This window comes from Megalobrama amblycephala, linkage group LG8 (assembly GCF_018812025.1).
Source record: "Megalobrama amblycephala isolate DHTTF-2021 linkage group LG8, ASM1881202v1, whole genome shotgun sequence".
Classification (NCBI taxonomy): domain Eukaryota; kingdom Metazoa; phylum Chordata; class Actinopteri; order Cypriniformes; family Xenocyprididae; genus Megalobrama; species Megalobrama amblycephala.
In genome coordinates, this window is record NC_063051.1 from 6,233,962 (window position 1) to 6,252,085 (window position 18,124).

The window sequence follows — 18,124 nt, forward strand, 5'->3', positions numbered from 1 at the left end:
GATCCTTCAGAAATCATTCTAATGTGCTCAAGAAAATGTCTTATTATTATGAATGTTGAATACAGTTGTGCTGCTTCATATTTTTGTGGAAACCGTTTCTCTCTCTCTGATGAATAGAAAGTTTTCAAATTATTTTGTAACATCTTTGTAACATTAGAAATGTCTTTACTGACACTTTACTGAATAAAAGAAAAAAAAAATAATAATTTTACCCACCCCACACTTTTGATTGGTAGTGTTTTATAAAGCTATTTTGTTCATATCTTGCAAATTGTAGATTTTGAATAGAAAATTCCAGTTGACCTTGAGCTTGAAGATGAAATGTTCACACAACCAAACAATGCAAACCACAGCTATCACCTAGTGAAGGTTTTCACAGGTAATGTGTACACAAGATAACATTCTTTCATAGATGGCATACCAGCACTGCTGCAGATTTGTTGTCATTTTGGCATAATTGGGGAGCAGTTCTCCCAAAACACAGTGTGTTTGAATACAACAGTTAAACAGTGTTAAAGGGTTAGCTCCCCCAAAAATGTAATTAATTCTGTCATTAATTACTCACCCTCATGTCGTTCCAAACCTGTAAGACCTTCGTTCATCTTTGGAATGCAAATTAAGATATTTTTGATGAAATTCAAGAGGTATATGACTCGTCCATAGACAGCAATATAATCAACACTTTCAAGGTCCAGAAAGGTACTAAAGACATTGTTAAAACCGTCCATGTGACTACAGTGGTTCAAACTTAATTTTATGAAGCTACAAGAATACATTTTGTGCACAAAAACAAAACAAAAATAACGACTTTATTCAACAATATCCTCTCCTCTGTGTCATTCTCATACGTTGTTTACGTCCAGCGCTTCCGGGTTCTACATCAGAACGGCGACTCATTATTGGCCGGCTCCTGCGTCAGCATAATACGCATGAGTCGGGCTGCTCATGCATGCTGCTTTGGCCAATACTGAGCCGGCATTCGGATGTAAACACGGAAGCCTTCACTGTACTTACTGCGGATAATGACAGGGAAGAGAAGAGTGTTGAATAAAGTCATTATTTTTGTTCTTGTCGCTTCATAACATTAAGTTTGAACCGCTGCAGTCACATCAACTGTTTTAACAATGTCTTTAGTACCTTTCTGGACCTTGAAAGTTTTGATAATATTCTGGACGAGTCATATACCTCTCAGATTTCATCAAAAATATCTTAATTTGTGTTCCGATGAATGAACGACATGTGTGGAATGACGTGAGGGTGAGTAATTAATGACAGAATTTTAATTTTTGGGTGAACTAACCCTTTAAAGCTCACTCTTGGCCAAAATAGAGTTGTTTTGAGTTCGCTAGCCGCCTATTGTAACTCTTTAGTCAACCATTATTATCATGTTGGAAATTCATGCTGGTCTTTTCAGCAGGATACTTAGGATGACGGTGCAATCACAGGAAGTGCTAATCAGTGGTTTAATTACTTGTTCTCCTTGTTAAGGCTCATTGCAAGAGTGAGAACATAATTACTATTCATTCAGTGCAACTCATATAATTCATTCAAATTTCCTGAGTTGGTTATGTACTGTATAACTGTTTTTGTAATGTCACTAACAAACAGGGCGAATTCCTGGGTGATTTCTACAAAGCATTCTCATATTGACAAAACCACATGGAGGTGAATCGGAGGGGGTTACATCCTCCATTTGTCAGGAAAGAAACTGTTTGGTAGTGAACTCTTTGAATTTTTTTTCCCTGCATGAAAACAATGTTCAACTTCCGAAACTTTGCTAAATAAGGAATTGATTTGATTTGAATATTATCAGCCTTGAAAAATAATTGGAGCACAGTAGCACTGTTAGTTAAATATTTATTTCTAGCAGTAACCTTACCAGACATGTTTCTCGGGCCATTTTTCTCTCACTGTTTTAAATTCATCCGCCGTGGAGACCAAATAAGTGATTATTCTGAAATGTCATTAAAACCCAACTTGACTGTCAATCTTGGTTTGGGGTTGTCCACTAGGAATATTTTAATCAATATGTATGACCGGTTATACATTTTAATCAGTGGCTGTGGCAAAATCTAACACAAGAAAACAGTGGAAAAAAGTGTCCTGAAACTCTTACTGTATCACAGTATGCATGTAAAATGGATTTAATTTACAACTGGCAGACTCCTTCTGTACCTGACAGGGCATTAAGTGCAGGGGCAGGATATTACCCCTGAAAGAAGCAAGCCATGCAGCACGTCAGGAGGAAAATGTTAGTGTTGGTCAGAAACAATGCAAATGAATAGTGCAGTGGAAAATGCAATGAAAGGACAGAACTGAACATGAGATACATGAAAAAGAAGCAGGGAATCCAAGGGATGAGATAAGCCTTTTTGAATTAACTGGTCATGTAGGTACACACCTGACCAGTCCTGGCTACAAAAAAAAGCTTTTGAATTTTTCCATCATTATTGCTCAGGAAAAAAGATACAGTTCAATTAACACTTTTCTGACAATGTGCCCTAAAAAGGCATGTTGCCAAATTGCCACATGTTTGCTGCTTCTTGTTTCTATAAATATCTTCATGGTAAAATACATTTGATATTGCAGCACAGCGCAATGGCACTCAGTGGTAGAAATGTGTAAGTGCAGGACAAATCCACGGTGCACTCGCATATAACTGTGCTCTGCTTTAGGATTTGTGCAGACAGAGCTGCTGTATCCCATAGAACCCATAGGAGAAAGTAAACGCTGCAGTTTTGCAATACATCAGTAGCTAATACTTCCATTTCAAACCCAAGGCATACAGAATGGATCTCTCCCGAAATACATTTCAGGTAGGTTTTTTTAAACTGTAAATGCATATTTTAAATCTTTATATTAAAATATTAATGTATATTACAGCCAACTGGTATTGGTATTTCCTATTAAAATTCCAATTTAAAAGCTGTTAATAATAAATATTGTTTATTCGATGCTCTGTGTTAAAGAAAACGCCGATTGGAAACCCCCCAAAGGAAGTCAAAACAAAAGGCCGTTGTTTTTTTTTTAACATTATGTTTACATTATGTTGGCTATGTAAGTCTAAATGGGTGTATCGAACATTTCATTAACCACAAAAGTTAGTCAGTGCTCTCCTGACGGTGAAAAGTGTTTTGTTTAAAAGGTTTTCAAGATAGTTTACATAGCCAATAAGGACAATTTGGGTTGCGCAAGACGAATCTCAACAGATAGCGTCTTAAAAATTGATATTTATCTTTAAAAAATATGATTTTAAACATCTTAATTAACGTTTATTTTGCAGTGAACTGGACCGAATTTTTATCATCGACAATACAGTGCTAATTGCACATCATACCTGCATCCTTCAACACATGTGTAACGATATATAGCGCGTGAGAGCCGCTACAACAGCGCGCTCATCCGCGCATTTTACGCACAATGGAGAGCTTGCTGAAAGACGTGGTTCTCTGGCAGTTCAACGACTCCTGGGCGAATTCAAGCAGGGGAAACGACAGCAGAGGATTGAACCAAACAGTAAACCCTCTCAAGCGCAATGAAGAAGTGGCTAAAGTCGAAGTAACCGTCCTTGTGTGTATTCTGCTGCTGGCGCTCGCCGGCAACGTGTGCGTCCTTGTGGCTATCCAGACGAGTAAACACGGTCAATCGCGGATGTACTATTTTATGAAACACCTGAGCATTGCTGACCTGGTGGTGGCGGTTTTTCAAGTTCTCCCCCAACTTATCTGGGACATCACCTTTCGCTTTTATGGACCAGACTTTCTATGCCGTCTGGTGAAGTACCTACAGGTGGTTGGCATGTTCGCGTCCACTTACATGCTCGTGCTGATGTCTATAGACAGATGTATGGCTATATGTCAGCCTCTACGATCCTTGCGCCGTCGTAAGGACCGTTTTTACGTTTTGGCCTCTTGGATTATAAGCCTGCTCTTCAGTTTACCACAGGTTTACATCTTCTCTCTCAGAGAAGTGGGTGATGGGGTTTTCGACTGCTGGGGGGATTTTGTTCAGCCCTGGGGCGCAAAGGCTTACGTCACATGGATTAGTCTCACCATCTATATCATTCCTGTAGCTATTTTAAGCGTTTGTTATGGACTTATAAGTTATAAAATATGGCAAAACTTTAAGCTGAAGACCCGACGCGATCAGTGCCTGTCTCTGACCCCGCGACCAGCCAAGGGCATCGTGCTCTCCCGCGTCAGCAGCGTCAAGCTGATCTCCAAAGCTAAGATCAGGACGGTGAAAATGACGTTTGTGATCGTCCTGGCTTATATTATCTGCTGGACGCCGTTTTTCTTTGTTCAAATGTGGTCAGCCTGGGATCCAATGGCTCCAAGAGAAGGTTCGTTGAAATTCTGTTGATCAACAGGTCATAAAATGTGTCAAATACATGTTGTGCATAAACATTGGTAATGAAATGTATTGTTATATCACTAGTAAAACATCACTTATATCAAATTACATATGTAATACAATTTATTTTTAAGAAATATGATACTAGCACACTTTTCAAGCGAATATTTAAACAAAAAATTACTTGGGTTGATATTTGGCTATCTAATGCAATGAAAATTATACATTTTGAAGTGTCCAGATGTTCCAACAGTCATGGAAAACCTGGAAATAACAGGGAATTTGACAAAATCACGAATATATATTGTATACAGAAATTTCTATATGCTTTTCTTTTTAGTTATGCACTGTAAAAAGGAATTGACGGTTTAACTTAAAAAAATGTAAGTTGCCGGGTTGCCTTAATTTTGAGTTCATTGAAATTAAAAATTTGCGTTAATACAATGAAGGTGATTGGTCTAATCAACAGAAAATCAAAATATTATGTTATCTGAACCACATTAATTATAGTTGATTTGACAAAAGAAAAAATGTTGTGATAACTAATCATTTTTTAAAACCCTTATAAACAACTGGTATGACATCATGGAATTTCATTGGGAACCCTGGAATACTTGTTGGCCCATGAAGGCAGGCCTTGATCTTGCCCTCAAACAGTAATAAAAACCATTAACATCCATATAATCTGTAGGTTATGCAACTTTGTTCTATGAGTTTCAAATAGCTTGAGTAATATATTATATGGCAATACAACAAGATGTTTCATGTACAAGATGGCAATACAACAAGATGTTTTGTGCTCTCCATTGTAATGGTTTTCTCCCCCACTCCCCTACAGTCATATCTTTTTAACTTCATAAAAATTGTGCTCTAAAACCAACTGATAACCATTCCCTCAGAATAAAATATAGACAGAGGAAGATTAAAAAAAAAACAAGTCTTGGAATAGCGGTTCAAAGCTTAAACACCCTCAGGTGGTTTTGGTAAAGTAAATGTAGCGTGACATCAAAGGAGTCCTGCCTTATCCTGACTAGATCCTTAGGAGTGTAATTTCCATGTAATTTCATAACATAATTTGTGAGGAGGTCCTGTGCTGTTATCAAACCCTCAAGGCCGAAATGAAGACACCTGCGAGGTATCCATATGCTACATATTTTCTTTTCCCACCCCTTTTCTGTATTACTTCTCCACAGTAAAGTTAGAGGGGTGAAAATTAGTGCAATCTAAGTTACTATTCAAGATGCTAAATGCGTAAAAAGTGGGCTGCGAAAGATTACATCGAAAATGTGGATTCAGAGTTTTGATTTGAATTTAAAACCTGGAAATGAACAATGGTTTTTGAAAAAAGAAAACAAAGAAACTATTTATTCTTCTGCACTATTTTTTTTAGGAATGCACAATGGAAGTATATTTTCACTAGTGTTCCCAGACTTTTGGACCTCATTGTAATTTAAATGTAAACAGTACAGAGGTTTCAAATCATGTTTAAAGGAACAGATGAGAGATTTTATTAAAATAGACTGTCTTATGAAACACTGTAATAAGATGACACTTATGCCTTCTCAAAGTCTGGACTTTAAATTTATATTATATAATATAAAAAAAATTATATAATAACCATCATAGCTGAAATACAATTATCTAGGACAATACATTTAAAATAATCGCTCCAATAGGCATTGAAAGGACAATAGAGATCAAATTAGATGTTAAAATCTCACATAAAAAAGCTCATCCAAAAATGAGCTACTTTTATAATTGTATGATAATTTTTTTTCATTACTTATTATTTTAATCATTACTATGCTCATGTCTTTCAGTCTGTGAATTGAATTTTTTCCCCTGTGAAACAGAATCTGCATGAAGCCCTTCTTTAATGGCAGATTACATTGACCATGGTTTTTCATTTTTGAGTGAACAATTAATTGAATTTATAAAGGTGCACATCCACCCCCTATCACTATTTATCAATCCATCATATAAACTTATTTCAGACTTATTTTAGAAACAATTCTAAATCTCTTTTTTTTTTTCTTTTTTTTTTGAAAATGACTCAGTTTGCAGATCTTGACCCGACAGAAACTCTCATTCTGCTGTCTTTGTTCAGTGATGATTTTCAGAGGATTGACTGTGTAATAAATACACAGATTTAGATGACCATAGACATCATTGTCCATTTCAGTTTATTAGCCAATAACATTATGAAACCTTAGGAAGAACTCTTAGGATCATGATTTTTATGCCTCTTGAGAAAGATTTTTCTCAGAAACATTATTAAAAGTTATGGCAACATTTTTCAATTTTAGGACTTGGCTATAGAAGGAGTTATGGATTATGGTCCTATCAGGACCTGGGTACCAGCTTCTTCTTGCCACTAGATAGCAATTTGTTTTTCCATTTATTTCACATTGTGCCACCAGCAATTTTAGAGCATCAGCTTGGACATAACATCTCACAGAAAATAAGTAAATGATAAAGAATACTGTAAGTAAATAATGACATTAAGTTTTGCCTTTGGTAAATAATGTCATCAGAAACATTTTAAATACAGTAAATGAGTGGTATTTTGGTGGTGCAAGATGAAATTTGAGTGATTTTTCCTTGTGCAATTTAGTCAGTGTCATTATGTAAATTTTAAAATACTCTAAATGTTATAAAAAATATCTACACTGTAAAAAAAAAATCCCAGTAAAATTTATGGTAAAAAACCGGCAGCTATGGTTGCCAGAACTTTACCGTAAAAAATACAGTAGCAATGTAAAAAAAAATCTGTTAAATTTATGGTAAAATAACGTATTTCATTAACTGATTAATTAATTAATTATTAATTTACCAACCTAATGAAGTACTAATATCTGTTTTGTACCTTTATAATACACTGACAGTCACCAAACACAGTGGTAATAAGAGTCACATGATGAATCAAAGTTCATCACAAGCAGATTTTCCACAAGCTGAGAAGGACAACACTAACATATAGAAGGTGGTGCACACAGTGTCATTCACACACACACTAAACACCATCATGGTAACATGCATGAAATTTTAAAAATGCAATAAACATTAATTTAACAACATTAGATGTAACATAAAACCCTAATGTACATAACTAATTAGAAAAAAATGAGAAAAACTAAGAAGAAACAGAGTTATTTCAACAAACATATCAAATGTGAAGTGTCACGCAGGGAATTGTGGGAATGTCAATTTACGGTTTTTCACTGTAAATTTTACAATGAATTGTTATTTTTCACTTCCAAAAACTGTACATTTAATGGTATTTTACCGTAAAATTACATTAAATGTACCGTTAGATCTATTACATTTATTCACCGTATATAGTACGGAAACTTTCTGTAAACCAATTGACAGTTTTTCACCGCAGCATTTTTACAGTCTTTTACTGTTAAAATCACGATCATTATTTACAGTGTATCTATCTATCTATCTATCTATCTATCTATCTATCTATCTATCTAGGCATAGTATTGGAAATGCATAGATTTTACATTATCTTTAGTACAATTTTAATCAAGTACATAATGTTCATATTTAATAGTCTCATGACTTGTGTGTTACTAACTTTTTCTTTTTTTTTAATCTTGTCTCTAATAGCTATGGCATTTATCATTGCAATGCTTCTGGCCAGTCTCAACAGCTGCTGTAACCCCTGGATCTACATGTTTTTCGCTGGTCATCTATTCCGGGATCTCATGCAGCACTGTCTTATGGCATCACACTGTGGCTGTAAGAGGCAATGGAGATCTAAGAGCCAATCAAGCACTGGTGTAATGAGGAACACGGGCAGCCAGAAGAGTGTGACACAGACCTCTACTACATGAGAGAAAGCTGGAATACCTGCAGTTCATATAACTATCATGGACTCAACACTAAGATAACATAAGCTAAGGAATCATTAATATGATTTTTACAAGTGTGGTGCAGACCTCAGCTACATTAGCCATGCAATCCTCTTCAGCCTAAAATGTATCTTTACAAAAGTAATGCTTGACGTGTAGCAGTCAGGAACCATTTACTGTACATCTATATATCCATGCGTTCTCCAAACCGCTCAAGGTCCGTTCACACCAAGAATGATAAGTATAAAAATTTTGATAACTACATTAGCGTCCACACCACTGGACGATATAGTTCTGTTTATTAAGTTTTGTCATCAGCCACTTTAAAAGCTCAAGCTCTTTAAAGCAGGATGGATTCTGATTGGCTGTCATTATTTTTGTTATTCACCATGTGGAAAAATTTTTTTTTTCTGAATGTGATTCCAATTATATTGCTTCTCTGTGCCATTATTGTTGTAGTTGTAGGACTATTCTTTTATATTTAGAATGAGTTTTAGAACTATATCTTTATTGTTATAATTATAGTTATCATCCTTGGTGTGATCAGGCCTTTATCCTCTGTTGGGTCACAAGAGCAGTTTACCTTTGTATGCTTAAAGAAACAGTTCACCAAAAAATGAAATTTCTGTCACTATTTATTCACCCTCATGTCCTTCTAAACCTGTATGCTGTACTTTTTCTGCGGAACACAAGAATTTTCACACAATTAACAGAATTTTGCTTTTGGATGAAATTAATTCTGTTTAAAAGGGTTCAGATATATAAAAGTGGAGGTAATGGAGTGATGCTGGATGGAGAATTCTCGCAACAATTAATTAAGCGGCTGTTTGTATTTTGCATGTATGAGTTATGAAGCTCCTGGTAAACTTACCAACTCCATTAAACTGCCTGAGACCTGGTACAAAAAAGTCTTTGATTTCAGACTTTATATTTTCAGATCAAGCGTTCTGGACATATGTAGTGACTATCTGAATAAAAACTCTTGAAGAGACAAAGGCCACTGGTTATTTCACAGTTAACAGGGAGAAAAGGACATTTAAAGTTTAACTTTGCTTTTTATTGTTACATTGTCTGTATGTAAGAAGACAAGCAGTAAAGCACAGTACAGTACAGTGCTTGTACTTTCGCATTTTTGTATCTCCATCGGACAGTTGGATCAACAGAGGATTATTAACAGAACAGTTATTGTAACGGTAGCCTTTTTAATCACTGAAAATTGTATCGTTCTTTGTCTACATTATGGTAAAAAAATGGAACACTATGGCAACTGCTTTCTTACCTGTACACGAAAGTAACTCACTAAACATTTAATCTTTGAATTCACAACACAAGTTGACATCACTGTGACTAAAAGTTTGTTAAGAAGTATTTCCTTCTAAAGCAAGGTTGCTTGTGACTGGTAAGCATATCCATGGTGGGAGTGACATTGGACTGGAACATGCTTAGTGCATTATGGGTATTGAAGTTTTCTCTTGTCAGGTAGCACCCTTTTTTTTTTTTTGCCTTTCTATTGTATAGGCAGCCACATTTTATTGAAAACTACCCCTTTAACCAAGTAAATACACTGCAATGAAATACAGCATTTGACCTGTTGATTGTATCTTTCTTCACTTTTGCCATATCAGCACATTTCATTCTAGTATATGAAGGTATTAACCACACTTTATGAAGTACAGTAAGTAACAAATATCATAAATTCAAAATGATAACTTTTTCTTATTGTGTGTGAATGTGTGTACAAGAAGGAATAACTTTTTGTTTTTATTTTTTGAAGAGGAACAGTTCGCCCAAATTGAAAATATTAACATTCTTTCAAACTCATTTTATTTTCTCTTCATTCGTGAATCACAAAATCAAGGATTTTGAGTAACTTGGGTGATATATTCTTCTTAAGCCATGCAATAGTTTTCCTTATAGGAACAGACATGTCAAATGTCATTTGCAGTCGCGTATGTTCAAACCAGACGTGTCGTGAGTTTGAATATGCATGCACACAAGTGAGATCTAAGAGCTATAGGGGTTACAGTACATGCATAACATCTACAATTTAAAGCTTTTGCAAGGATTTAGAAGACTTTGAGTAGCCTATATATATAGTGTATTACTCGTATTGACTTTTGGGGTGCCTTCGTGAAGCCTGACAACATCATGTAACACAATATGTTTTCTTCATAAAGTATAGAAAAGAGCAGCTCAGAGATTAGAGAGAAGGCATATGGATTTGGATGTGAGGGTAAGTAAATTATGAATTTTTTGTGATGTTCCCACATCATTATTTTGACTGTAAATAAGACTGTCACTGTGATTCATTTGAAAACAATAAAATCTTATTTATTAAACATCTTTGTGTTATAACAACTGTGGATGTGGATATGAATGAAAATGATCATTTGTTGATGGAAAATATATATGCTTCTTGTATGACAACCTTTTCAACTGATTTCAAATTTGAACACTCACTGACAAAACAATCAATTTCAAATTTGACACCAGGCATGGAGCATCAAAGAAGTCATTCCAGTTTTCTTATACCAATGAGAAGATGTGAGCCCACATAAATAAGAGTCAATTATTCTCATGAAACCAATCAGTTATTTTTCAAGAACGGAAGAATACAGCTTTCTATTTGTTGAAAGAAATGGCATTGCCATGCAATTAAAACTGGGATGAAACGAGTCACGTATTTGGATTTGGAAAAAATTTAAAACTAACTTGGTTCATGAACAACCTGCACTTTTTAATTATAAATTATCTAATATAACCACTTCACACAAATCCATAAGTCATATTTTCAAAGTCTAACTGGGGACGGAAGCACATTAAAACCTCATTATAAATCTGTGAATGTACTAAAAGTTTAAATTGAAGGAGTTCCTTTGGTAAAAATCAGATTAAGCAATATTATAAATTATCTCACAGATAATTAGACAAACTCTTGAGCCAAATGATGAATCGTCTGTCACAGTATATGATTTCCAATCTCTCTCTCTCTCTCTCTCAAAAAACTGTCCTGTATGGTCTAAAAACCTCACTGATTACAAATGAATACATACTGACACCTAGTGTTTCAAAAAAATTTTTACAGCAAGTTTAAAAAAAAAAAAAAATACACTCCTGTTCAAAAGTTTGGGTTAGGTAAGATTTTTCAATGTTTTCAATGAAGTTTCATTCATATGCTTACCAAGGCAGCATTTATTGGATCAAAAATACATAAAAACAGTAATATGATGAAACATTTCTTTCAATGCTGAAAACAGTTGTGCTGCTTTTTGTGGAAACCGTGATTATTTGAAATGGAAATCTTTTATTAATGTCTTTACTGCGACTTTGTAATGCATCCTTCCTGAATAAAAGTATTAATTTCCTTTAAAAAAAACCTTACTGACCCCAATGGTAATATATATTTACAGCCTACAGCCTTTTTTAAAAACACAATATCAATGACTATAATGTCTAGCCACTTAATTTATTTCACCTTCACTGTGTTACAAAACTGAGCTCTTTTCTTGACTGTGGCATTATGACATTCCTCTTCTTTTTTTGTTGAAACTGTGGCCACTGTACTGCTTACATTAGGTTGAACCCTCTGTTCTCTGTTTCATAACATGATTAATTAGAGTAGCGCTCATCTCATTTGAGCCTCTTCAGTATCGCTCCCTCTCAACACTCCTCTTCTACCCTTCCTTTCTGCTCACCTCTCCTCTTGCTCTTTCAATGCCTACCACTCTCGCTCGCCCAGCTTCCTACATCTCTGCTATTTCTCTCCCTTCATCTCTTTTCCCTCCTCCGCTCTTCACCTCTTCCCTGTCCTTTTCCTCTACCCACTCCACTCTTCTGAAATATCAAAGTTGCTGCCTCCAAGTTTTAAAAACACACAAAGAGCAAGCTAGGACATCTTGCCTATTTTTACCACACCTGCACTGATGCTTAATTTTCTGTCATGTCGCTGACTCTAGTGCGTTCACACTTGTCATGTTTGGTTTGATTAAAACGAACACCTGTGCGATTGCTTATGCGGTTCATTTGAACATGTGTGAAAGCTGCCATCCGAACCCTGGTGCGCAACAAACAAGCGGACCGAGACCGCTGAATAGATGGGTCTCGGGGGACTTTCACACTCAGTAGCTTGTTTACCCACCAGGCAAAGCAATTGGAGTAGAAATAATTTTAAAGTTGATTTTAACCTACAATATTAATGTAGTACCAACTGATCCATGTATATTTTACAGCATTAGTTGAGAGATTTTTTTTCTTAAGAAAATTTGCCATGTACTGTACCTTATATACAGTATATCCAAAATAACTGTTATTGAATCGAATTGCATAACTACTGTATGATGAAAGACTGGCAGGAAATGGTGCAAAACAGAAAACAAAGTCAAAACAGGATGATATTGTGACATACTGGTAAGCCTAATCTTTCCATTACTGATAATAATAGCTGCAACCTGCACTCTTAAATGTGCATTGAAAATTGCCAGCTGACAAACCCCCGGGAACGCGTTCGCGGGCCGCCCGTCCCGGAGATTTGCTTAGGGCCCCCAATAACCTACACACGCCCCTGTTCACACTGGGCTCGTTTGCTGCGGTCCAAGCCCGGGCGTGATTGTTCCAGGTGCCTCTCGCAGAGTTGGTCGGGTTTCACACTCAAATTGACCCTGTGTCTCAATCAGCTCCCTAGTTCAGTAGTCAGGGCACTGACCAGGGAGTCGGCCATTTTAAGGGCTGTCTCAATCGCAGAATCCTTCCAGGGCACTGAAACGGTCGCTCCCTGAAAAGTCCCACAATGCACCGTGAAAACCAGGGAGCATCGATGCTCACTATGCTCCCTTAACGGAAGTTCTGAAGCGCGAAACTTGAATCACGTGAGCCAACTCACTACACATAACGATACGCGATAGATGTTTTTAAAAATACAAACTGTTATTTTATTATATTTCAGCATAAACATACATCGCTAGACAGGTAATGAACATAATCTAGCTAACATTTATAATTTATTCACGGCTGAAATGTTGCACGTATATGTAACAAGCAAATAATTAATCATAATGTACTTTAAATAACATTACAAGTAATGTCAGAAAATATCAGCTCTGTTGTTGTTCATAAATACCAGTAGTGATGTTGTACAATGAGGACGTTGTCACGTCGCCGGAAATAGAGTCATAAGTGTCCCAATGTGTAGTAAACAAGCATCTTTTACTGTCCTTATCAGTGCCCGAATTCGTGTTCACGATATACTGATTCACGAGCTCGGGAGCTATAGGGAACTGATTGAGACACACCCTCGAACCCTGGTGTGTTTGCGTTCGTCTTACGTCATCACAGACGTGCAAGGCGCATGACAGAAAACAGAACGCGGGTCAATAAATTATGTTTTTTTATTTTTTTTTATTAATGTGCTGCTATTATGTGCAGCAGAGTAAACGACACTTGTGTTTACTGTACGTGCGCCACATGTAGACGGTTTTCCGCTGTTTGCAAGCAGCCTATTTTGAGGAGACAGACGATTGCCATTCATTTGGCACTCTGATTGCACTCGCAAAGCGCGAATATACTGCAAGCTAACTCTCGCTCGAATCCAAGATAAAATCATCAACACTATCATCTCTTACATGTGTTTTAAGTCAATACATTACAATCGGCGAAAATGCATGCGCAGGTTACTTACTTCCTGAACAAGTGCGTGTTGCTTTCATATTCACGGGAACCGTGGCACAGTTTGAGTGCAACCGAACTCAGACCACCTCCTTCAGGTACTCGGGTTTGCATGACAGCTTTCACATTAGAGATTTTTCATGCGAACCGCGTAGCCTACTGTTTCGAACTAAAGTGCCAGTGTGAAAGCCCCCTCGGTCTGCTTCCAAACGAACTCTGGTTTGGTTCGAATAATATATGAACGCAACACGGACCAAAGACATGTAAACGAACAAAAAAAAGGAAGACCCTAAAAAGGACAGAACCCTCACATATATCGGGTTTTCTCGTCATAGTCGCGCGTTTGCCACAGGCACCAGACGCGCATCTTCGCGCAGTCACGGCAGATCGTTTGTGTGTGTGACGGAGGGATTCCCGCCGCTGTTTTGATTCCTTTACACATTTTAAAAGCGCTTCACGAGTTCCCAGCTGGCCAAAATACCATTATATGCAGGCTACACACACACAACAAATGCATTTATCTCATACAATAAGGACTGCCCGATGGCCCAAGGCCAGTGTGAACGACGCTCGGGACAGTAGACGGAAAGGTCGCTTGCCCGATCGGGCCAGTGCTGTAGGGTGTGCGATATATATCGTCTATGATATTGTAATTGTTGATTTAACGATCTGATATTATCGATTATGTCCCTCACTTTACAAAAAACAAACAAAAAAAACACCCATTGAGTGCACGCATACACTATGTGATGTAGTCTAGTAGGTTAGACTAGAGCGCGTGCATATTTAGATGCACGCATTCACTGCGTGATTTAGTCAATTAAAATACATTTAGAATGCCCCAGAATTCAAGTTAAGGGGCAAAAATGCCCCTGTATACATTTCATATTTATATAATTTAATATAGTTAACCAATAGTACACAAAGCGCAGTTTTTCTCCAAATAGGCCTATTAGCATGATTACAAATGTGATATTGATTTTATTCAGCATGCAGTTTAATGAACAAGAAGTTAATATCAAGTGACTTACATTTTACACACCAAATCATCTGTTTCGCTGTATTTCGCCAACGAAAATAGTTCCAAAGTCCACAGAATTGTTTTGCGTCTCTGAGCAACACTTCCTGAATGAATCAGCCGTTTGAATGAATCGGTTGAATCTCAATGATTCGCTCATTAACAGTGATTCACTGCCACCTGCTGGCGGGTTTAATTTCACATTTAAAGTGTCTTCATTTTTTTAAATAATTTCAAGTAACATTATTTAACGTTTTATATTTTTAACATTAAAAACATTTTTATGCATCTGTAACTGCTCTTGACTGATTAACTTTAATAAAGTTTAATCTATAGTTATATATTTAGCTATACATTAGATTACAATTTCTGTACCTGGAAATCTAGTTTAAACCTACATGAAAAACTTGAAAAGCACAATTTATTTAATTTATATGTTTGTTCTGTTGTATTTATTTGTGCTATTACTCGTAATTTGATTATTTGTTATTATTTTATTACTGTTTATTTGTAACAATATTTAAAATATAAGTGAGTTAATCTAATAGCTTTTGGTGTCATAAACCTATTTATTGAGGTTAAATGTAACAAAGACAACGAAAACAATAACTATGCTATTTTATAGGCCCATTCTCTTGTCTTTTACTTTTTTTCATTTTTTGTTGTGGGGCCAGTGAAAATTCTGGCAGGCAAGTAAAAATTGGGCCAGTAGAAAAAATCCTTAGCGTTGAGCCCTGGGAAGTGATTTTGTTTAAAGGTTACTAGAATTATCATAATATTTATCATATTTATCATAATAAATACTGCAATATTCCATAAAAACAATAAATTCGGGGCTCCAGACTGCGCCTAAAACGGTCGCATTCACGACTAAAAATATTAATTTGCGAGTGATATTTTTGCTGAGGTCGCCACTGGCGACCATACAAATTCACATGCTATGACTGTAAAATTTGCATGTTATTTGCGTGTTCTGTGACCTGTAGCCTATCACATCATTTGCTCTGTTGACGTAATTAAATGACATGCTGCGTGTGAATGTTTCACTGAGTTGGAGCGGCGAAATATGAACAGGTAGGGAAAAATTTCACACACCAAACAGACGCCAAAGAACTAGAGCTGATGAAAGCCGACTGTGTTGTCACCTCGCGTCGCCTGCGTCGGTGCAAAACAAATGCATTTGAACACACCGTTCTGCTCCTGCGTAAAGGAGACAACTGCCTATTTCTTCATATAAATTCGTCTATATTCGTCATTCAAAAGGGGAAACCGGCTCTACAGACTGCAGATACACACACAATGCATCGCATGTTTACCGTTTCGAATATCAATTATGCTGATCACTTTCATTATTCCACTCCGCTCATGCTCATGAGATCAATTTAAGGTCATTAAAAGTCTTCAGTGCCTTAAACAGTATAACAAGAGTATAAACGATCATTTTAAGGCGTCTTATATTTTATGGATGGAAAAACAAATCGCGATACTCCCTAATGTGATTATTAAAGGGTTAGTTCACCCAAAAATGAAAATTCTGTAATTTATTACTTACCCTCTTGCCTTTCCACACCCGTAAGACCTTCGTTAATCTTCGGAACACAAATTTACATTTACATTTACATTTAGTCATTTAGCAGACGCTTTTATCCAAAGCGACTTACAAATGAGAACAGTAGAATCAATCAAGTCAACATGAGAACAACAGTATGTAAGTGCTGTGTGAAGTCACAGTTATGACAGTAAAGTGCTCGTAGCAAGGATTATTATTTTTTTTTAATTTATTTATTAATTTTTTTTATATATATAAATACACAAATAGATGGAATGAAAATAGAAATTGAGGTAAGTGCTACTATTACTGGGTCAAGTGCTGACGAAAAAGATACGTCTTTAGCATTTTTTTGAAAGTGGCTAAAGATTCAGCTGCTCGGATAGAGCGTGGCAGGTCATTCCACCAGCCAGGAACAGACCCGGAGAAGGTTCGTGAGAGTGATTTTGTGCCCCTTTGTGATGGCACTACAAGCCGCCGTTCACTTGCAGAACGCAAGTTTCTGGAGGGCGCATAAGTCTGAAGTAGCGAGTTAAGGTATGGCGGTGCAGAGCCAAAATATCAAAATTAAGATATTTTAGTTGAAATCCGATGGCTCCGTGAGGCCTCCACAGGAAGCAATGACACTTCCTCTCTCAAGATCCATAAAGGTACTAAAAACATATTTAAATCGGTTCATGTGAGTACAGTGGTTCAATATTAATATTATAAAGCGACGAGAATATTTTTGGTGCGCCAAAAAAAAAAAAAAAAAAAAAAAAAGTGATGTCCGATTTCAAATCACTGCTTCAGGAAGATTCAGAGCACAAATGAATCAGTGTATCGAATCATGATTCAGATCGCGTGTCAAACTGCCAACTGCTGAAATCACGTGACTTTGGCGCTCCGAACGGCAGATTAGATTGATTCATTATATTATATTTTATAAACGGTTGTAGCAACGTAATTTTTTAATCCTCATCTGAACTTGAATGAGCAGCAAATGTAAAGCACAGACATTTCAAAATAAGAATCCCGCTGTATTTCAAAGTAATCAAAGTCAAGTAGTATGTAGGCTATCAGTTGCCCCTGTTTGTTATTTGGTTAGGCAAACCAAATTTAATATATTTATATATTTATTTCCATATATTTATATTTATTTTCATTTGATTCAAAGTAAACGGTTGTAGCTTCAGGAAGGAAGGACTAGCCTACCATTATTTGACATATTATTCAATATAAATATTTTACTAGCATCAGGGTTATTATAGTTAACTAAAACCATTAAAAACATTTTTTATTGCTTGAAATAAATGTTAATACTAAAATAAAAGTCTATACAAACTAAACAGACATGTTTAAAAACAAAAACAAAAACTAAAAAATAAATAAATAAAACAACAAAAAATTAAAGCAGAAAATATAAAAATCTAATCGGATTCAAAATATGCACAAAAACTATAATAGTATTAAGTGAAAATAGTGACATTCCCAGAAAAGTCACAAGATTAAAAAGCTGAAACTGTAAAGGGGAGATATTTAAACACAACAGGATGACTAAAAGTAAGTGATTTAAAAATTTTAAGTTCATTGTTGTGTGGCTCTTAAAAAATTATTTGGCACCTGTTTTCCCCCCCTATAGGAGCCAATGACTCCTTAATGATTTTTTTGGTCTGGAGCCCTGTAAATTGTCCGTTTTAATGG

General features: G+C 36.0%; 1 protein-coding gene across 1 annotated transcript; it reads left to right on the top strand.

The window, feature by feature from the left end:
* The first annotated feature begins 1,631 nt into the window (after positions 1 to 1,631).
* Positions 1,632 to 9,121, top strand: oxtrb (oxytocin receptor b). Its single transcript, XM_048198932.1, has 3 exons — positions 1,632 to 2,816; positions 3,284 to 4,342; positions 7,969 to 9,121. The coding sequence occupies exons 2-3, from the start codon at positions 3,421 to 3,423 to the stop codon at positions 8,193 to 8,195; spliced, it is 1,149 nt and encodes a 382-aa protein (XP_048054889.1). The 5' UTR covers positions 1,632 to 2,816; positions 3,284 to 3,420; the 3' UTR covers positions 8,196 to 9,121.
* Positions 9,122 to 18,124: the final 9,003 nt, after the last annotated feature.